The sequence below is a fragment of the Scaptodrosophila lebanonensis genome, unplaced genomic scaffold, assembly GCF_003285725.1.
Source record: "Scaptodrosophila lebanonensis strain 11010-0011.00,11010-0021.00 unplaced genomic scaffold, SlebRS2 tig00001412-arrow-pilon, whole genome shotgun sequence".
Taxonomy (NCBI): domain Eukaryota; kingdom Metazoa; phylum Arthropoda; class Insecta; order Diptera; family Drosophilidae; genus Scaptodrosophila; species Scaptodrosophila lebanonensis.
This window is the reverse complement of record NW_022060739.1, coordinates 3,524,447-3,542,062: the sequence shown is the minus strand read 5'-3', so window position 1 is coordinate 3,542,062 and position 17,616 is coordinate 3,524,447. Positions and strand designations below refer to the sequence as shown.

Here is a 17,616-nt window from a genome sequence, read left to right as displayed (position 1 = left end):
TATAGGGACAAATCATTTTCCACTGTTTTGTTGTTGAAAGCATTGATATCGGTGGCGTTGCAGAATTTTTACCAGTTGTTGAGAACTTTGAATTGATATTACAATGATTAAACCATTATTTTCTCTTAATACTCTTATGTCAACAACGCATTTACTTATAATATAGCTCAATTGATGAATTAAAAAATTTGAAATAAAACCGCGTTCTGCAAATATAAGCAAACATGAACCAGCTCCGATATTTTCGGGGAACTAGCATCGAGAAGTAATCGAACTGGTTTTTGAACCGCTTTCCGTTCGCAGGAACCAGTTTGTTCACGAATCAGTTAAAACAGCTGTGCCGCGAATCCGCGTCCGGCTTTTCTGGCTCTTTGTTGAGTACATTGTTTGTTTATTCGAAATTATTCTAAATTGCTCAATTGATACTAAATCAATTATGGACAGACATCGAGGAGAACGTTGGCATCGCCACCAACAACCTGAAACCTTGACGTACCGCAAACTGAAATATATGCCGGTGAATCTGCGCAAAAAGGCGATCAGAGAGGCGCGCAATCGAAATGAGCCTATAGTCGGTAAACGACGACGTCATGGAAGACGGAAAACAAACAAAAAAGACGAAGATTTTGAGCGCTGCGAGCATAATGCAATGTTGGCAGCAACGGCCGAGGAAATGAAGCAAATCTTGAAGCAGCCAGAGTGCGCGGATCTCCTCTCGGATATTCCGTACGACGTTACGACAACAGAACTATTGGGCGAGGTAAGTGGCCATGACAGGCAGTAGCAACCACCATTAGCCACTTCAGATTAATTTGCGCAAATTCAGCAATCAATTAGCATGTTGCGCGGATGGCTCTGCCTTCGTCATAATCGTAGCAAAGCTAAATATGTGACCTACTCTGGAGCAGCTGCTAATTGATTTATATGAATTGCTAGGCTATTGATATTATGTATGCAACGAAGCTGTTACCGTTATGTTCTCAATAACAGGTTTGTATATTTCGTCATTTTAGATCGCAATCGCCGAGGGTCGAGCAACAACGATTTATGTGGAGCGGGACGGTCTCAGCACACTCACCATTGTGGTTTGTAATGCCAATTGATGTGCAGCTGCCTGCACTTGTGTATACATTTCGATTCATCAATCACTTTGTTGTATCAGTCCGATGGAGGGGCTATCTATCAAAATTACTAGCCGACAGCGGTGAAATTTTTGTTTGTTTATGCTGACCGTTATGCAAACAGAACCAATGACGCCATTTAATGTTAAACGAGTGCCAAAAGTTTGTCTACACTTATGTATGTAGGTATTAGAATTTATAGAAGTTTCACTGGCCTCTTAAATCCAGTAAAGCAACCATGGTCTTTCGTAATTGACCTCTGTCGTCTGGACGCTGTTGTCCTTTACCAAGGTACTGCGATAGAGTTGAATGGCTTGCGAGAGAAAGAGTGTCAGATTAACAGCTAGATAGTTGTAATTTCTAGGCTTGATCTGCACGGCCCAGCGGGACCAAAGCAGGCCGGTAATGGCTAACATAGCACACTGTTCCCTGGCTACGCTCTCCGGAGGCCGATGGTACATGTCAGCAATTCCTGCCAATACCACAGCCTATTTAATAGATACTAATAATTAGTTTTGTTGTCTTTGATACTGCAATGTCTAAAGAACATACCCATTTTATTGTTGGCGCCCAGAAGAATATCGTACGCGGGCCTGAAAATGTACATAGCTTGTATGCTTGATAGCCTTATATGTGAGTGTTACTTACCCACCGGTGAATGCCAAAGTGGGCGAAGTGCTGCTGGCAATGCCTGATCTACTTGGTTCAATAGATAATCGAATGGTCCCATAGCTAAATCAGGCGATTCTGCTACATATTTTTAATAAGACTTTGAATTACTTGGCTAAGGTTGTAAGTTAAATTTATAAAATGTATAAATATAAAAGAATATTCAAATATTATTATGAAATTGTAAACAAGGTATTCTTTCTATATTATTCAATATTTATGCCTTAATAGATTAGATTGGCTGGCTGCAATTATTGTGACAAATTTTATCAGGTCCCTAGCCGGAAATTAAATATTCATTCACTAATTGGTTTATTGGGTAGCCGACCTGCAAATCTTTACATTTAGCAGAAATAGTTCTTAAATCCCATTTATCATACACAAATTGCTGAAGCTCCATTCAACACGTTTTCTAATTTTCTCCCATTCCTCAGCTCCATCAAGAACAGCCCACTATTGCCAATTTGAAGCACGCGATCGGGGAGATCTCACACGCTCAACACACACGAACACAACGCGATCGACACGAAGAAAGACTCAGACGTCGTGGAATAACGAAGACGAAGCAAGCTATCGACGAGCTCAAGAGTTGTGTACCACAACAGGTTGACTCCATGCCACCACGATCGACGGGCGAGTTAGTTTGCTCATCGCTGCGCAACGGACACGAGCATCGCGCGCACGTTTCTTGGCGTTTTCTATGGAGGGCATTTACGCTCTTCAACGTGGATACAAATCAGCCGATCAATGATGAAAACGGGCGCGCAACTTTAACTGATTTGGGCATCGAGAACGGAGCCACGCTTAAGTTCGTACATCGTGTTAAATATTTTGGGCGGAAGCGTAAGAAATAAGCGGCATTGCATACCAGTACTACCAAATGGTCCAACTCAATAGTATTGGTAGCAGCAACAACAACAATAACTATATATTTCAAGCACGCTGCATTTGTAAGGCTTGCTTTAAACAGCGCATAACATGACCCACAATAATCAACTGGTTTACATTTCACTGTGGCTCTTGTTAACTGTATTTCGTCCCCTCGTCGGCGCCACCTTTGAGGATGGCAACAACAACAATGTCAAAATAACCAAACAAAGTCTGGAACTCACACAGACAATCAATATGCAGCGCCAGGAGTATATGCAGCGACAATGTGAGCTCTTGGAAAACAACACCCAAACGCTAGACGATCTAACTGAGCTCCAAATGGATCACATGATTGTGGATCGGGAGCACAAGCTGCTTTATTGCTATGTGCCCAAGGTGAGTGAGTTCCTGCTGATCGCCCGGTTCACTAAACCATACGACTTTCTGCAGCGTCAGCTCAAAGACTGCCCAATTGCTTTTTAATACGACAATTTTTTTGCTTTCTTTGCACTGTTCGTCCATTTGCTTATATAGTATGACCACCATGTATGCAGATACATACCACATTGTTCATATTTATGTGTAGAGACATGTGCGCTCAAGTTGTATTTTTCACAGCCAATTTGATTGCCTTGTCAGACATATGTCCATCAAAGCGACCGCGGCCGCGACCGCCCCCTTCAACGCCCTAACTCTTGGGGAGTCTGCCCAAAAACTCAGTACGAGCAACAGACCGACCCAGTCTGTCAATTCTTGTGGCTTGTTTACACAAACTCGTTCCTCTTCTATTTTCTCTTTCGAAACGCTGGCGTTTGATCGGGCCGTGCCACAGCTTTTGTTATTCTAGCAACTTGTTTTGTGATCCCATCTGATCTGCCTCTCTGAACACTTGAACTCCTTTCACTGGGGCTATTGAATGAACAAAGGCAACAGCCACAATGAACACCAAATAGTTTTAAAATTGATTTATTGAGATGTTGATAATAACTGCGCAGTAGAAAATTCTTATATAGAAAATGGAATATAATAAATGTATAAATTTCAGTTCAAAAAAAAAAAAAAAACACAATAAAACCAATATATGTTATTTGGGAATATACGACTTACTATGTAAACGTGGTATAGAGAATGATTTCCAAACCCGTATAACAACCACTTGAATGCGTTTCTATACAGTGCGTTCGTATTTCCGTTAGCATTGCAAATGAATAATTGTTAAGAAATTGAAAACACAAAACGAACTATTGGGAATGATGTCATTAGTCATAAACAAATATACGGTACACAATAATGCCATGAATTGCAAGAAATAATATTTAAATTACATATAAATTCTCTTGAAGTCAGAATTGAAAGTGGTTTCTAAATAATACACAATAATGTGGGTCTCTTGAATACCATGAATACCTTGCAAGAAATAATATTTAAATAACATATCAATTCTCTTGAATTGAAAATCTAAAGGAAGAATGGATTTATAGGGGTTTGTAAATAGTTCTAAGAAAGCTATGACTAACGAACAACAAAACAGAAGTTTTTAAAAATTATGACCAACAAATAAATCGATTACATTTCTGAATACAATTTTCAGTATTCCGATAAAACTAGGATTGACTGTAATCCTAACTAACTTCAATACTAATATTGATTATCACTTTTAAGAGGTCTTCGGATTGATTAAGGTATACAAGTATATAAGGAAAGGAAACTATAAATCAGTAGTCTCGGGAGTAGTTTAGTGAGCAGTTCGATCAGATCGATCAATCTAATCTTGTATTTATAAAATTGCATTAAATCACCGTAATCCTCTTCTATCTAATATTATGAAATGATAGCAACCCGGATGGCTTAGTCTTCAAGAGTCCCAATATAAATGCTTGTGTAAACCATTGAAGACATCGAGTATCACTTATCAAAATTGTTGTAAATGGACACTTAAGCTTGGAAAAACTTGTGCCGTGCCAGTTCCCTATGAACTGAAATTCCTTATCTATCATGCGAGTATAAATATCGGTGTATTCTATTACATAAAACACACTATAGAAAGCTTAGCTGGGAAATGCCTGTAAATATTTGCCTGGCATATTTTCATCTGAATGCAAAATACACTTTACGATCGTTATTTAGTGCCCTTAATTGACCAATGATTATAGGTCGTTAGCAAGTTTTATATCGATTAGTTAGTTGCTATGTAAATATGTATGTGTGTATGTTTGCTAAACAACTTAATTCTTTGTTACGATTTCAAGCTGCGTCATGCTATTTAGTTAATGTTTTACGATTAGAGGAACTTTCAATGCCTTTTGACTTTGATGAGATGTCTATCAGTTTTATTATTAATGGAAATTAATTAAATGGGAAATATAGTCATTTGCATTTAGATAAGACACTAATTTCGGCAAATTTAATTAGCTAGAGCCGCCACTTGAATTGTCAACATTTCCCATGTTCTTCGATTAGTGCTATAAAGGAAAAGAACTCATTGAAAAGTATTAGACGAACTGTTCCCGATAAGATACGACAAGTATATGTATATGTGTGTGGTGGAAGTGGGAGCAGCTGCGTTTGTCGGCATAAAAATAGTTGAATGCCTCATAAGGGAACTTTAGACCAACATAATTATCAGATTGTAATTCTTCGAATGAATGAATGAAAGAGTTCTAGCTAAGTAGAATGACGTATGGCTTATATAGTATAGGCTTCATTCACTAAATGGAATGTAAATCTAAAGCACGCACAGCCGTTTCGAACTATCTTTATCGGCAACCAACATATTTTGGCAATACAAAAATTCTGTTGCATTCTGATCCATAGGCTTCTGAAAACTAAAGCCGACTATAACGTCGAACAGCTCATTTATTCAACACGTTTTCTTTATCAATTCTTATCGCGGCCTATCAATGTCGGCTATTGCTGTTGCTCGGTTGTACAGCAGGGAGGCGCGAGCCCCATTTTAAAATTAAAGCGTGACTTTCTCAGACAAACACTGAGAAGCGTTAGAGCTTCGCTCTATTTCGCTGACCTCACATGTTCGGCAACATCGCAAACATCTCGTGTGTTCCTTGAAGTCGTTAAAAGTTTGCTGTTTGCTCATTAATTTCTTCTCTTGGTACCCCCCTGCCTTCCCCCCACTCAAGTTATTTTTATATAGCAACTACCTGAAGTACTTAATGTGACTTTTATTGCTGCCGTTGTTGAGTTGTGGCTGTTGCCAGTAAGTTGGTTTTTATGATCGCTTACGTATTGAAAACATTTTTAAAATATGCACATTGTTGCTACTTTGAACCTTTGGCATGATTTAGTAAGTGCCGAGCCGCACAGTGGGCTGAAATTGTGGGCCGGTCCTAGAAATAGTTATGCAAATAGTAGCATAAGTAGTTGTGCAGTATTTATGTGTAGCTCAAATAAAAAATCATAAGTTCAATTTCAAATTGCTATTGAGCGTGTCAAGACAGGTTCAAGCTTATCAAATAAGAGAAGCGAATAGTCTCTCTGTTCTGAACAATATAAAAACATCAAACAATATACCAAGTCTTATTTAAGTTAGCTTTCTCCTTCAAGTATAATGTGCATATTTTCCGAATTTCTTGCAATAATAAAAATTTGGGTTGATTTATAGCATAAAAGAACAGTAGATTCAGATTTTAAAATACATATCTTGCTCATCAGAAAATGTGGCATGATTTATGGCATAAAATATCAGAATGTTTAAATACATACCTTAATAGCTTACAGATAAGAAATATATAAATAAATGCTCTATTCGACTTCCTCCGAAATTCCCGTCTAGAATTTAATTGCAGGAATTATTGAGAAACTTTATTTCTTGCGAACTATAATGATGCTAAAATCTTTTCCAATTAAGACTGAAAAAAAGCTAAATACCCAGTAGTATTTGTAAGCCTCTTTCTTTCCGATTTCTTCTTCTTTCAATATGTTTTTTTTTATATATAATAAATAACTCTACCTAAATCTTTTTGTTGAGGGTTAAACGGACAAGAATTTTTAGGCTGATTAAAAGCTCTTTAGGTTTATTTATCATTTTAAGTGGGAGTCCCCCTAAGTATTTATTTTGTAGCCAGAAAAGGGTGTGAATCCATCCCCCTTCATCTAACAAGCTATTCCACTGTTCTAGATAAAACCGCAGACTTTTGGCACATTTTGTTGTACAAGTATTTAGCATTTGTTGTTGTATAAACAACTGTTTGTTTTTGTAATTTGAATTGTTTTAGCTGCTTTTAATTACTTTCGACATTGTCGGCCTGTCTACTTAAACACTGGCCAAGCTAAATGTTTAAACAATGTACGAACACACACATACATACATACATAATAGCACATGCATATAGTACTAGTTGTACTTGTAAGTATGTATGTATTTATGTGTGCTATATGTATGTGTGTACATATGTAAGTAGAAAGGCTGCAATTGCTTAACTTGACTTATTATTCCATTTCAAGTGTCGGTTGTGCGATTCGAGGCGTTGCGTTGCGTTGCGTTCCGTTCCGCTCAACGTAGCTTAGAGAATGTATTTAAACAATTAAACAAGCTATTCATTTAGAGAAAATTATAATTTATGGCCATTTGCAATTACAAAAGTGGCTCAACAATTTGAAAAGATTGCATTCCGGTTAGAGACTTTTCTTGTTACGATCAATAATCGTGTGTTGCATAAACATTGAGCTGAAATGAAAGAAAACTGATTCCATTTCACTGCGAATATTTGCCTCTCATATTCATAATTGGAAACCTTGGTATGTCGAGCTATTTAAAGTGTGGTACTTAAATTAGATATCTGTTTGAAAAATGAGGCCCAGACAATGGTCAGGTGTTTGAAACGTATGAAAATTTGTCATGAAAGACTAAAACCTGACGAATGGGTTGCCGAATATGCTTTGCTTATCACAAAATCAAACCATTTGGGGCAAAGTTCGCTAAAAAGCTATATGTTTGTTTACCCGATGTGAGTCAGTGGGCAATGCTTGGCCCAAGCAACAACATTTTTGTACAAGTGTATGCCAATAACAACAACATGCGAAAAATGTTTCTATAAGGTTTCCCTTTCCTTATAGAAATTGCTTTTGCTATTGCTTTTTTCTCAAAATAATTTCACATTAGTATTATTGAATTGGAAAACAAATGAGGTGGTATTCTCGCAAGTCTATTAGATTGCCATTGTCGAACGACAAACCTTCGGAACACACAGTATCGACTTCTAATTGAAATCCAGTGGATAGCAGATTTAAATTTAATTACGGGGAAGGGCGGATCTTTGCACCCCTGTGGTTTAATTGCTTTTAGGAAGCAAAGTACATATCTAGAGAATATATGTACATAAAACAAACTTAACTATTCCTTTTCGTCAACTTATTTACATGTACATATGTATGTAGATTCAATTTTGTAAAAGCATTCTAAGATCTATAAGTTCTACAAGTTTTAACACATAATGCAAAAAAATATTAGGTTTTTTATTTAGATTTGTAGACTGAACAGATAACAGTTTGTAGTAACTCCGTGTTTATTGCGGATTCTAGATTGCGTCTAAATATATCTATTCATTATCTTTTTTCATGTCTATTACAGCATTTTAAGGGGCAACATAATTTTAAAGCTCATAAAGCCAGACAACCTTAAGTAAAACGCCTAATTACTTATATAATCACTCGGAACTAGTCAGAAATTCGCAGCGAAGCAAATTTTTGATCCTTTCAAAATAACGTTTCTCCATAAACTTCGCTCATTAACAAAATGTTTTACAACTTTTAATGAATCAGAATATATCGACAAACAGATTTATGTATATCATATCATCTAAATCTATAACTTACTGGTCACCCTTTGAATTCTTGCAGGTTGCTTGCACCAACTGGAAACGTGTGCTTATGCTGCTCACCGGAAAATGGCAGAATGGCACAGATCCCCTACAAATTCCAGGGTCGCTGGCACATTCGGTGGGATTGTTTACAAAATTGTACGATCTGACCGATGAGGAACGTGCTCAGGTGCTGGGTGAGGACTATACGCGGTTCATATTGGTGCGACATCCTTTCGAGCGTCTGCTCTCAGCATATCGGAACAAACTAGAGGGGGATTCGCCCAGTGCGCGGTACTTTCAGTCCCGTGTGGGTCGTCAGATAGTGCGGGAATTGCGTCCGGGCGCAACGAACGAGTCGTTGGAGCTGGGCGATGATGTGCAGTTCGGGGAATTTGTACAATATTTGCTTACGCCGGAACTAAGTCGCAGCAACCAGTCGGCCTATAATGAGCACTGGGAGGTTATAGCCAATCTCTGCAATCCCTGCGTCATGAAGTACAATGTTGTGGGTGAGTGGGAAACTAATATATAGATGCTATATCGCTTGTTGCTAATTAAAAGTTCAATTCGCAGGCAAATACGAAACACTACTGGATGATTCTGCCTTAGCTCTATACTTGGCAGGCGGCAAGAACCTTACATTTCCCACGGGTCACAAACCCTCCAGCACGCGCGCCAATTTGCGCAAATATTTTGATCCATTACCAATCGGCGCGATACGTCGTCTATATGAGATATACGAGGAGGACTTTCGACTGTTCGATTACGGTCTCGATGACGTTTTAGGCTTTGAATTTGGTTGAATCGAGAAGGCCAACTGTGAATGCACTTCTATTTCCATGTCATCATTGCAAACTCTATGAAAATGCTTTCCACACTGGGAAACTGTGATCTTAGTCTTAGTTTTTGTATGCCCTAGTTTGTATCATTATCTTTGATAGTATAAATGGTTATATGTGTAAGAAACGTTTTTAATGTGTTCGCTTGACATTTGTGAACTTATTTATTATCAGCCGCTGGCCGTTTTTCTAGTACATTACACTTGAGTGCAACTGCTAGAACTTCAAGAACGCACTGTTTACTAATCTATTTAGAAGAGTCCAAAAGATTATGTTTCAATGCATTTCAAAGCATTGTCATACCATTTACTTGCTGATATAGCTTGATTTCAAAGGAACTTTAAGAAATGTAGCGTTATTTTTATGAAAGTCGTTTACTAAAAACGGTGCATGGGATATATTTAGTGCCATTTTGAAAGAGTTTGGAGTATTTGGATGTATTTTTTATCTATATATTCCTATTTAATAAGCTGGTATGCCCAATTAATAGCTTGATATGATTGCTTTGGAAGCATGCCTCGATAAGCTTTATATGCAATTATTTTGTGCTTGTGAATCAATCGGTTTTCGTTTTTGAATGATAATGCGACTTTTGTGAGCTGATCTGTTGTACTTGGATGGTTTCTGCATATATGCTAAGGTTTCCAACGTTGAGTAAAAGACATGGTATCATAAATTAATAATTAAAAATGGTTAAATACAAGTATATGTTTGTAGAAAATGAAAATATGAAAATAATGCCATTTTGGTTTGTATCATCGCAAATAGCTACCTGAATATACATATTTGTTGGTAATGACGTAAAATTGAGTTCGTTATGCCGTAATTTTGTTGAAGACTTTTCTTGAAAATGGAATAAGCAAGTTTGGGAAGTTTGATGCCATTTTGTGTCGAAAATAATAAATAAATTATTGTTTGTTTTATAGGTTGTGTGCGTTTTTTATTTTTCTACATAAATGCGATTTTTTGCGCACATTTTCCATATCTTCTCATATTGTTGTTACAGTTTTAAGTACACAACAAAGTTCACTTTGGAAAAGCGTTCTCTCTTATGACTAAAGAAATTCAGTTAGTTATTGTACCTCGTCAGAGGTAAAACAAAATTCTTTTTTCCTGAAATTTATGTAATTGTATTCGAAACAGTCAACTTTGTAAAAAATTTTGCACTTACAATTATTTTTTATCGAATTTCGTTGAAGAATATTCAGGTTTCAACATTCCTTGAAAAATTGCGAGTTATAATTTATTTGACCATTATTAAGTGTAGTTGGTTTTTAAAAGGTACGTTGTCTTTGAAAATTAATCAATTTTAATATATTATCATTAATTGTTTTTGTAAAATAGTAACACAGTTGTCTTTGGAAAAGCATTCGTTTGTGGTGAGACAATAAATTCAGTTATTGTTTTCACTGGATCGGAAAACAAACTAAATTGTACTGTAAAATTTCGGCATTTTGTAATAACAAATTTGAAAAATTTTTGCTCTTCAACCAAGTCGACATTGAAAGTCTATCAGCCTTCAGGGACTTTTCAGTTCGGTAATTTATTTTTATTTGTGCAAAATACCTAATTTAATAACTATTGTCTTTCAAGATTCGAAATCGTACGTATTGATGTTACTTGTATTTATTGAACATACTCTATTGACCAAGGAGATGACAATTAAATATGCATAAGTGTTCTGAGTGTAGAGCAATCCGGAGTCCAGTGCACTTATCTAAAGGTTGTTATAATATGCGACCTCGAATCACACAAATAGAAAAATAATAAGGACGCGAAAGGATTTGTCCGCAGCTTTTGTATTGGAACGATTACCGCCTTATCTTCCTTTTCGAGTTAAGCTGGTCTGGACTTGCCAATATTGTCAGATACTGGTGAATTCTATAACCGGCATGCGGACAATGCACGAGTAGTTAGTCCCCGAGTGCCCAAGTGGTCCTTTTCATGGTAATTCATCCGAGTCCTGACTTTGTATCGTCGCCCCAAACATGGTGTTTCGGTTTTGGAGTCCTCTTGCGCTGTTTCAAAATCACGTCTGTGCAACCAAATTGGAGTCAATACGAAGATATGAACAGAGCGGACTTCGCCTCGCCCTTCGACTAGAATTATTAGACAGACCGGAAAGAATTGTGATATGTTGATGGGCTACAGCTGTATTCCCAAGTTAGTGCGGCGTTGGGTCCCGTCATTGAGCAAATTTCTAGGGGTATGCAAGGATTTCTTGACAGTGGTGGCTTGACTTGGGCCGTGATTCGGACATAATTGTAGTTTGGGACGCTCGAAACATTACTGGAATTAGATCGAAGAAGTGGCCTGCCTGAGCGAGTTGTCTAGGCCGTAATTATAGAAGCGATGGAATCTTGAGTCTCAAGATTTCGTCCATTTTGTATTATTGGTGTCCATTTAATTATAAACCAAAGGTAAAGTTGAGAAAGTTTTCCCCAAAATTGTCGACGATATTTTCTAATTATTGTATCATTCAGAACTTCTAGGTGCATCGAATAACTCAAGACATTCAGGACTTTCGACGCCTGCCTTCTCTTTGTAATAATTAAAAAAACAACATTGATCTTATTGTAAAAAAATTTAGTTTGTATCATTATGTATGAATGAATAAATTATTATAAGTATTTGTAAGATTTGTTCGTTTGACTTTTGTGAACTCATTATCACTCGGCGGCAGCTATTTTATAGTGCATACGCTTTATGATTCCGATTCTGTTAAAGATCCAACAGTGCAATGTTTGCTGAGCTTTTGAGTGTTGAAAAGCTCATGCTTTGCGCTTAATTACGACAGAGCTTTGTCGGCTTGCATCAGCAACAAGAAACCTGTATAGTACAATTGTTTATAACATACACATTGACAAGAACGAACCGGCCAGACGCTCAACGGTCAACAAAAATTTAAATACGCATTTTATTGTCAATAACAAATTTGACGCCGTCAAACGCAGCCGAGGCAGCGTCTATAATTTGGGCAAATATATTAAAATACTCATGTATTTATATCGAGGCAATATTTTGGCATCAACAACAAAAAACAGCACATGATACGGGGGTCACCTGCCACTCCACCACCTGCCTCAAAGCCCCAACCAATTACTCAAGCGCAAGCGCTCAAGGTCGGAAGTCGTTTATGTGTTATGTTGCTTTCATGTTATTTAATGACTGTTTCTTTTTTTTTATTCACTAAGTCGTTTTTTATCAACAGTAAATTGAAGTTAGACATTTTGAAAAGACATTCGAATATAACAAATATACGCGTATTTTAGTGTGTGTGTGTATGTTTGGGTGTGCAAATGTTTTGGCAAACATTAAAGCAAAGGCATATTTCTGTCTATAAACAATTCTCTCCACCCACAGTCCTTGAGTTATTCACTTCCGCCCAAGCAGCGCCTACTCATAGCGTTGCTTCATGCTGCGGTACTTCTTTAGCGAGTACAGCGCCTCCACTTCCTTGGCCAGGTAGCGACCTTGGGCCACTAATGCCATAATTCTTTTTGGATCACTTTCATCCTTGTTCTTTACGAATGCCTCACGTATTTGTTTACGGAACTTCTCTGGCCCATTTAGGCCGGGATACTCGCGGCCAAGGTAGATCAACTGGAATTAGTTACAATTTTGTTTACGCAATTTTCTTGTGTGCAACTGCACGTGTCTTATGCACAAGAATGCATTGTGCGTACTTACGTGCTTATAGAGATTAATAACTTTGGAGCGCAGCTCTGACATCACCAGTATTCAACAGAATTTATTTTCTTCCGACAAATGCGAATTAATACTACGTGAGTATTGGGAGCTTCGGCGCCGCTGCCTTCTATTTGTTCAAATGACCAATTGTGACTAGTGATGATAAGATGTGCGGTAAAGGCACAGCTTTTAACTATCGACAGTCGATAGCAGGCTATCTGGTGCAGCTGAGAACAAAAATCGATTTTTGAACTAGTTCATGGTGGCCATGATTGTGACAGCCGGCCGGTCGCTTGTACGGAACGTTTTGTAAGTGCATGGATGAAGATTGTATTATTTACTTGTTAATTTATTATAATTCCATTGCACAGTTATCGCACCTTTGCTACAACGAACGCTAAAATGGCGAGCGAAGTAGACAAGGCGCAGCACGCAGCGCCCTCTGAAGACACTATCTTTGGCAAAATTCTACGCAAGGAAATTCCATGCAAGTTTATCTATGAAGATGACAAGGTAAGTTCAAAGTTCTCGAACATTCACACATACACGCATTAATGTACATACATACATACATACATATGTAATGACAATTTTGCAATTATTGCGCAATTGATTGCAGTGTGTTGCATTTAACGATGTGGCACCACAAGCTCCGACTCACTTTTTGGTCATACCAAAAAAACCGATAGCGCAGCTCTCGCTGGCCGAGGATGGGGATGCCGAGCTATTGGGACATTTGATGCTGGTTGGACGTAAGGTTGCCAAGGAAGTAGGCCTCGAGAAGGGTTACCGCGTGGTCATTAACAATGGCCAGCATGGCGCCCAGTCTGTCTACCATTTGCATTTGCATTTCCTTGGCGGTCGCCAAATGCAGTGGCCACCCGGCTAAGGCGCCAGCAACCAGGATTTGTTACCCAATGAAACTAGAATCTTGTAAAGATTAATGAATAAAATAAATAACAATGATATAATAATATAAGTAATTATAAAATATATAAAGTATTCTATTTCAGTAGCATCGCGATTTGAGGGTTGCCTTGTAGTCAATGACCTTATTGTAGAATCGACGTACTTTCGCAAAATTGCGCGAATCTGGAGCCATGCTGCTGGCATCAAGACAATTAAGGAATAGTTCCTCCGCCTCGCACTGGTCGGCAATTCCGCCAGCACGTCGTAGACGACGGCTCGTGAGTAAATCAACTCTGGTGCCCACCACCAGCATTGGCACATGGCTGAGATCACGGCTTCGGGACAACTCCCGCCTACGATGGCCGCACAGACGAGGCTTTTTAGAGTAACGCAACGGCTCATTTAGCCAATCATGTAGATTATCGTGCGATGTCATATCCATCATGTTATAAATCAGTATAATACCATCCACGCTACGATAAAGCAGTCTCCTTTTCTCCGGACACCTCAGCGCATTACTGGTTAGCTCATAGAGTTCTATAAAATATAAATTATCGCAAGTGTCATTGCATGTTGACATATTTGAGGAGTTCGATGATGAAGATGTCCATGGCGGTGTCGGAAACTTGGGTGTAGGTGGCTTATATTTATTACAAGGACACTCATGCAACCCCACCTTAACCGTCCACCAGTCAGAGCCGGTGCTTTGCTGTGCTGATTCCGATATTTCGGATGCCAGCAAGTTGGAGAGACTTGTTTTGCCAACACCTGCGCAACAGAAGAATTCCAGAATTGGAAAATGCTCGACAATCGATTTTTGAATGCGTACCTGGATCGCCCAGCAGCAATATACGCAGAGTGGCGATTTCTTCGACACGTTGCTCATACATTGTATATCAAATATAGTATTGCGTATTTGGTTTAATATGTTTTGGGTTGTGTGATGCTAAATGCAGTGTTTACTTGATTTTCGACTTTTTTGACAGGAGATGATAAATATGGCTGCAGCCATGTTGCATTCAAGACGTTCCGAAGAGATGATTTAAAATCGAATTGGAAAGATGATTTAAGGTGAAACAGTCAAGTCGTCATAAACCAGAATTAGCCGTGTACCGATAAGTATATTCCGTTTTATAATACAAGCCCCTTAAAACTGATATACATATGTATATAGTATTCTTCAGCTGAGTCCATATAGTTATGTTCGTTTGAAAGCCATTGAACTGAAACTGAACTGCACCCAGACTTAGAATTTGAATTTGATAATGGAAAATATTTCCTGATTTGGTGGAGTATAACTACTTGTCCCTGTAATTATTTTCAGAACTGGTATTTCAAGTAAAATATAATGTTGAAGCAGTTCAATATAAATTAAATAAAACAATTACATCACGCTAAAGTCGTTAAATTTAATGGGTAGCTTTTCATGACTGTAGACTGATTCGGAAAACTATCTCCTAAAGCGGATATACATATTTAAATTTTGCTCTATAAGTGGGACCATCTTATATGGAATAAAACAACTTTTAGTCAATATTTAATAGTTTTCAAACATTTCTTTTTATTCTTTAACTTATATAAATTTTTCCATTTCTTCTCATTTGTATTTCACGTTTTCAGTTGGTTTTAAATTTCATATAGTTGGTTTTTATATTTCATTATTATTATTATTATTTAGCTACAGATGTTCTTTGTTGTTGGTTATCTGGCTTTCTCACGCCATCGTCTACATCCTGTTCTTCTCTTGCTTTTGTTATTTGTGTCATTTAAATTCATTTTCCTCGGAAATAAAATTATATATTTTCATTTGCAATACAGTTGCATTCTTTAGTATGTGTGTGTATATATATATGCAGTTTATTTAATAATATATTTAATTCTTTTCTTCTTTCGTCTTCTTCAACATTCTGTTTTAGCGCTATTGACGCTTAAGCAACAGTTATTCGGTTTGAATTCATTTTTTTAATAGCTTTAAAACATATAATTACATACATATGTACTTTTCTGTTATCTCTGTTGTTGCTGTTTTTGTTTCATATAGTAAATATAATTTATTTAAAATTCAAAAAACGGCTATAAACAGTTTTATTATAAACAACGAAACTCCGAATAAGAGCATAATGATCAGTAGATTTTTTGTTTTCCTTTATCGAAAATGTTTTATGAGTTGAGTTGAGGTTTAGAGAGGTGGAGAGGAACGAGCACAAAAACCGCTAAGCTGTGCTCCAGCAATGCCCCAGCAATTGATGTGCGACTTCGATGCGAGTATACATATAGTATATATGTAATATAAAGGTGAAAGTTCAGCTATTATGAATGCATGTGTAAAATGAACTTATTATGAAACAAACTCCAAGGCAGGACCCAACCGGAAAAGGCAACAAATCCAAATTGGAGCGAAACATTGAGAACCCAACGAAATGCTGTCTGAGAATGCTTTATATCCCCACAATGCGGGTTCTTAGAGTTTTGATTCGTTTCGATTCAGTTCGGTTCGGTTCGTTTCTTTTCCGTTTCGGTTCACTTTGCTTGTATTCCTGGGCTTGAAACAGTTCGCATACTCGTATGTTCAAATGTTCACTAATTCGTTTTGTGATTATGTATCGTAATTATATATAGATCGTATGTATGTATATATGTATATGCATGTTTTCATACTATGCGGTGCTGTGATGATTATGTATAAATGTTTACCGTCGTATATATGTATGTTTATGTGTATATTTATATATAAAATGATTTGCCTTGTTGCATTCATATGGTATGTAAATATGTTAGTATGTATGCGTTGCCTATAAATATGCTTGCAAGCTATGTGGCCAATAACTCATTTCAACATCAAACATTGTCCTATATATACTCGTATCTGTAGCGTTTTGTATGCCTTTACCTACATAAGTACATACTATATATACTTTTGTATATTTTTGTGTTTCCTTGGGTTTATTCATTTGCCTAGCACACACACACACAATCCTTGTGCAATTATTCATTACAAGTAGTTATGTATAAGTAGTTATGATTTTCGGTTGCTAAATGCATATATGCCTGATTTATCGAATATATAAATTACATACATACATAAATATCTAAAAAATAAAAATCCAAAGATCCAGCCCACTCAACAAATAACGATTCGGTGAGAAACGGTGAAAATACCAAAAGATATCAGATGTTGGTATTTTTTCTACCAACTCACTTGATCAAAATTGGTCGAGTGAACAGGTCTTCGGTACATGGACTGCTACAGTTTTTTGTTACTTGTGTTTTTTTCTCTGCATAATTATATTTGGTTTTCAAGTTTAAATCTATTTTGTTGTTTCCACTACTGATTTGTGCTTTTCGTGATGGCTTGCGCTGCTTTGACTGCTGCATTTGAGAAAATTTCGAAACTAAGATTTTTAAGTTTAGAACTAACGGTAATTACACATGTATCTATTATACAAACATACATACATATGTTAAGTACTCTTATTTATGCTTTGGTCAGTTCGCGGTTTGGTGTGTCATGTGTGTCTCAGTGTGTGTGTGTGTGGGGGTGTGTGTGTGTGGTTGAGTATGTACATGTTAAAAATATACAGTGTATATTATACACCATTGCACAAAATATTGAACTTCAGGCCCTTATTTTATTTAATGATGCCGGGGTTGTCCGGGTTTTGAACAAATTAAAATAAAGTAAATAAAATTGAATTGAAT

General features: G+C 37.1%; 6 protein-coding genes and 1 long non-coding RNA gene across 7 annotated transcripts; 4 read left to right on the top strand and 3 right to left on the bottom strand.

Moving 5' to 3' along the window:
- The first annotated feature begins 432 nt into the window (after positions 1-432).
- Positions 433-2,680, top strand: LOC115631129. The gene is made up of 3 exons (XM_030527795.1): positions 433-760; positions 1,014-1,085; positions 2,225-2,680. Exons 1-3 carry the CDS (start codon positions 437-439, stop codon positions 2,642-2,644), a joined length of 816 nt encoding a protein of 271 aa, XP_030383655.1. The 5' UTR covers positions 433-436; the 3' UTR covers positions 2,645-2,680.
- On the bottom strand, positions 1,234-1,909 carry LOC115631130 (mitochondrial pyruvate carrier 2-like). Its single transcript, XM_030527796.1, has 3 exons — positions 1,770-1,909; positions 1,674-1,714; positions 1,234-1,609 (listed from the first exon to the last, which is right to left on the bottom strand). The coding sequence occupies exons 1-3, from the start codon at positions 1,849-1,851 to the stop codon at positions 1,340-1,342; spliced, it is 393 nt and encodes a 130-aa protein (XP_030383656.1). The 5' UTR covers positions 1,852-1,909; the 3' UTR covers positions 1,234-1,339.
- LOC115631128 (carbohydrate sulfotransferase 11) lies at positions 2,633-9,449 on the top strand. Its single transcript, XM_030527794.1, has 3 exons — positions 2,633-3,056; positions 8,517-8,988; positions 9,053-9,449. The coding sequence occupies exons 1-3, from the start codon at positions 2,769-2,771 to the stop codon at positions 9,280-9,282; spliced, it is 990 nt and encodes a 329-aa protein (XP_030383654.1). The 5' UTR covers positions 2,633-2,768; the 3' UTR covers positions 9,283-9,449.
- A 1,107-nt stretch (positions 9,450-10,556) lies between these two features.
- On the top strand, positions 10,557-11,955 carry LOC115631783. The gene is made up of 4 exons (XR_003996235.1): positions 10,557-10,599; positions 10,663-10,856; positions 10,912-11,738; positions 11,802-11,955. It is a non-coding gene; the product is annotated as an uncharacterized LOC115631783 (long non-coding RNA).
- Positions 11,956-12,457: 502 nt separating this feature from the next.
- On the bottom strand, positions 12,458-13,144 carry LOC115631742 (electron transfer flavoprotein regulatory factor 1). The gene is made up of 2 exons (XM_030528581.1): positions 13,009-13,144; positions 12,458-12,921 (listed from the first exon to the last, which is right to left on the bottom strand). Exons 1-2 carry the CDS (start codon positions 13,048-13,050, stop codon positions 12,715-12,717), a joined length of 249 nt encoding a protein of 82 aa, XP_030384441.1. The 5' UTR covers positions 13,051-13,144; the 3' UTR covers positions 12,458-12,714.
- Positions 13,145-13,187: 43 nt separating this feature from the next.
- LOC115631614 (histidine triad nucleotide-binding protein 1) lies at positions 13,188-13,999 on the top strand. The gene is made up of 3 exons (XM_030528418.1): positions 13,188-13,317; positions 13,380-13,521; positions 13,628-13,999. Exons 1-3 carry the CDS (start codon positions 13,268-13,270, stop codon positions 13,895-13,897), a joined length of 462 nt encoding a protein of 153 aa, XP_030384278.1. The 5' UTR covers positions 13,188-13,267; the 3' UTR covers positions 13,898-13,999.
- On the bottom strand, positions 13,943-14,829 carry LOC115631613 (rab-like protein 3). The gene is made up of 2 exons (XM_030528417.1): positions 14,747-14,829; positions 13,943-14,685 (listed from the first exon to the last, which is right to left on the bottom strand). The coding sequence occupies exons 1-2, from the start codon at positions 14,805-14,807 to the stop codon at positions 14,018-14,020; spliced, it is 729 nt and encodes a 242-aa protein (XP_030384277.1). The 5' UTR covers positions 14,808-14,829; the 3' UTR covers positions 13,943-14,017.
- Between the last annotated feature and the right edge of the window lie 2,787 nt (positions 14,830-17,616).

Coding starts and splice junctions, on each gene's coding strand:
- LOC115631129 (XM_030527795.1), top strand. CDS start 437: ATGGACAGACATCGAGGAGAACGTTGGCATCGCCACCAACAACCTGAA. Junction 761..1,013: donor CAACAGAACTATTGGGCGAG/GTAAGTGGCCAT, acceptor TCGTCATTTTAG/ATCGCAATCGCCGAGGGTCG. Junction 1,086..2,224: donor TCAGCACACTCACCATTGTG/GTTTGTAATGCC, acceptor CCCATTCCTCAG/CTCCATCAAGAACAGCCCAC.
- LOC115631130 (XM_030527796.1), bottom strand. CDS start 1,851: ATGGGACCATTCGATTATCTATTGAACCAAGTAGATCAGGCATTGCCA. Junction 1,715..1,769: donor ACTTTGGCATTCACCGGTGG/GTAAGTAACACT, acceptor GTACATTTTCAG/GCCCGCGTACGATATTCTTC. Junction 1,610..1,673: donor GGGCGCCAACAATAAAATGG/GTATGTTCTTTA, acceptor TCTATTAAATAG/GCTGTGGTATTGGCAGGAAT.
- LOC115631128 (XM_030527794.1), top strand. CDS start 2,769: ATGACCCACAATAATCAACTGGTTTACATTTCACTGTGGCTCTTGTTA. Junction 3,057..8,516: donor TTTATTGCTATGTGCCCAAG/GTGAGTGAGTTC, acceptor GAATTCTTGCAG/GTTGCTTGCACCAACTGGAA. Junction 8,989..9,052: donor CATGAAGTACAATGTTGTGG/GTGAGTGGGAAA, acceptor TTCAATTCGCAG/GCAAATACGAAACACTACTG.
- LOC115631742 (XM_030528581.1), bottom strand. CDS start 13,050: ATGTCAGAGCTGCGCTCCAAAGTTATTAATCTCTATAAGCAC. Junction 12,922..13,008: donor TTATTAATCTCTATAAGCAC/GTAAGTACGCAC, acceptor AACTAATTCCAG/TTGATCTACCTTGGCCGCGA.
- LOC115631614 (XM_030528418.1), top strand. CDS start 13,268: ATGGTGGCCATGATTGTGACAGCCGGCCGGTCGCTTGTACGGAACGTT. Junction 13,318..13,379: donor TCGCTTGTACGGAACGTTTT/GTAAGTGCATGG, acceptor TCCATTGCACAG/TTATCGCACCTTTGCTACAA. Junction 13,522..13,627: donor TTATCTATGAAGATGACAAG/GTAAGTTCAAAG, acceptor AATTGATTGCAG/TGTGTTGCATTTAACGATGT.
- LOC115631613 (XM_030528417.1), bottom strand. CDS start 14,807: ATGTATGAGCAACGTGTCGAAGAAATCGCCACTCTGCGTATATTGCTG. Junction 14,686..14,746: donor ATTGCTGCTGGGCGATCCAG/GTACGCATTCAA, acceptor TCTGTTGCGCAG/GTGTTGGCAAAACAAGTCTC.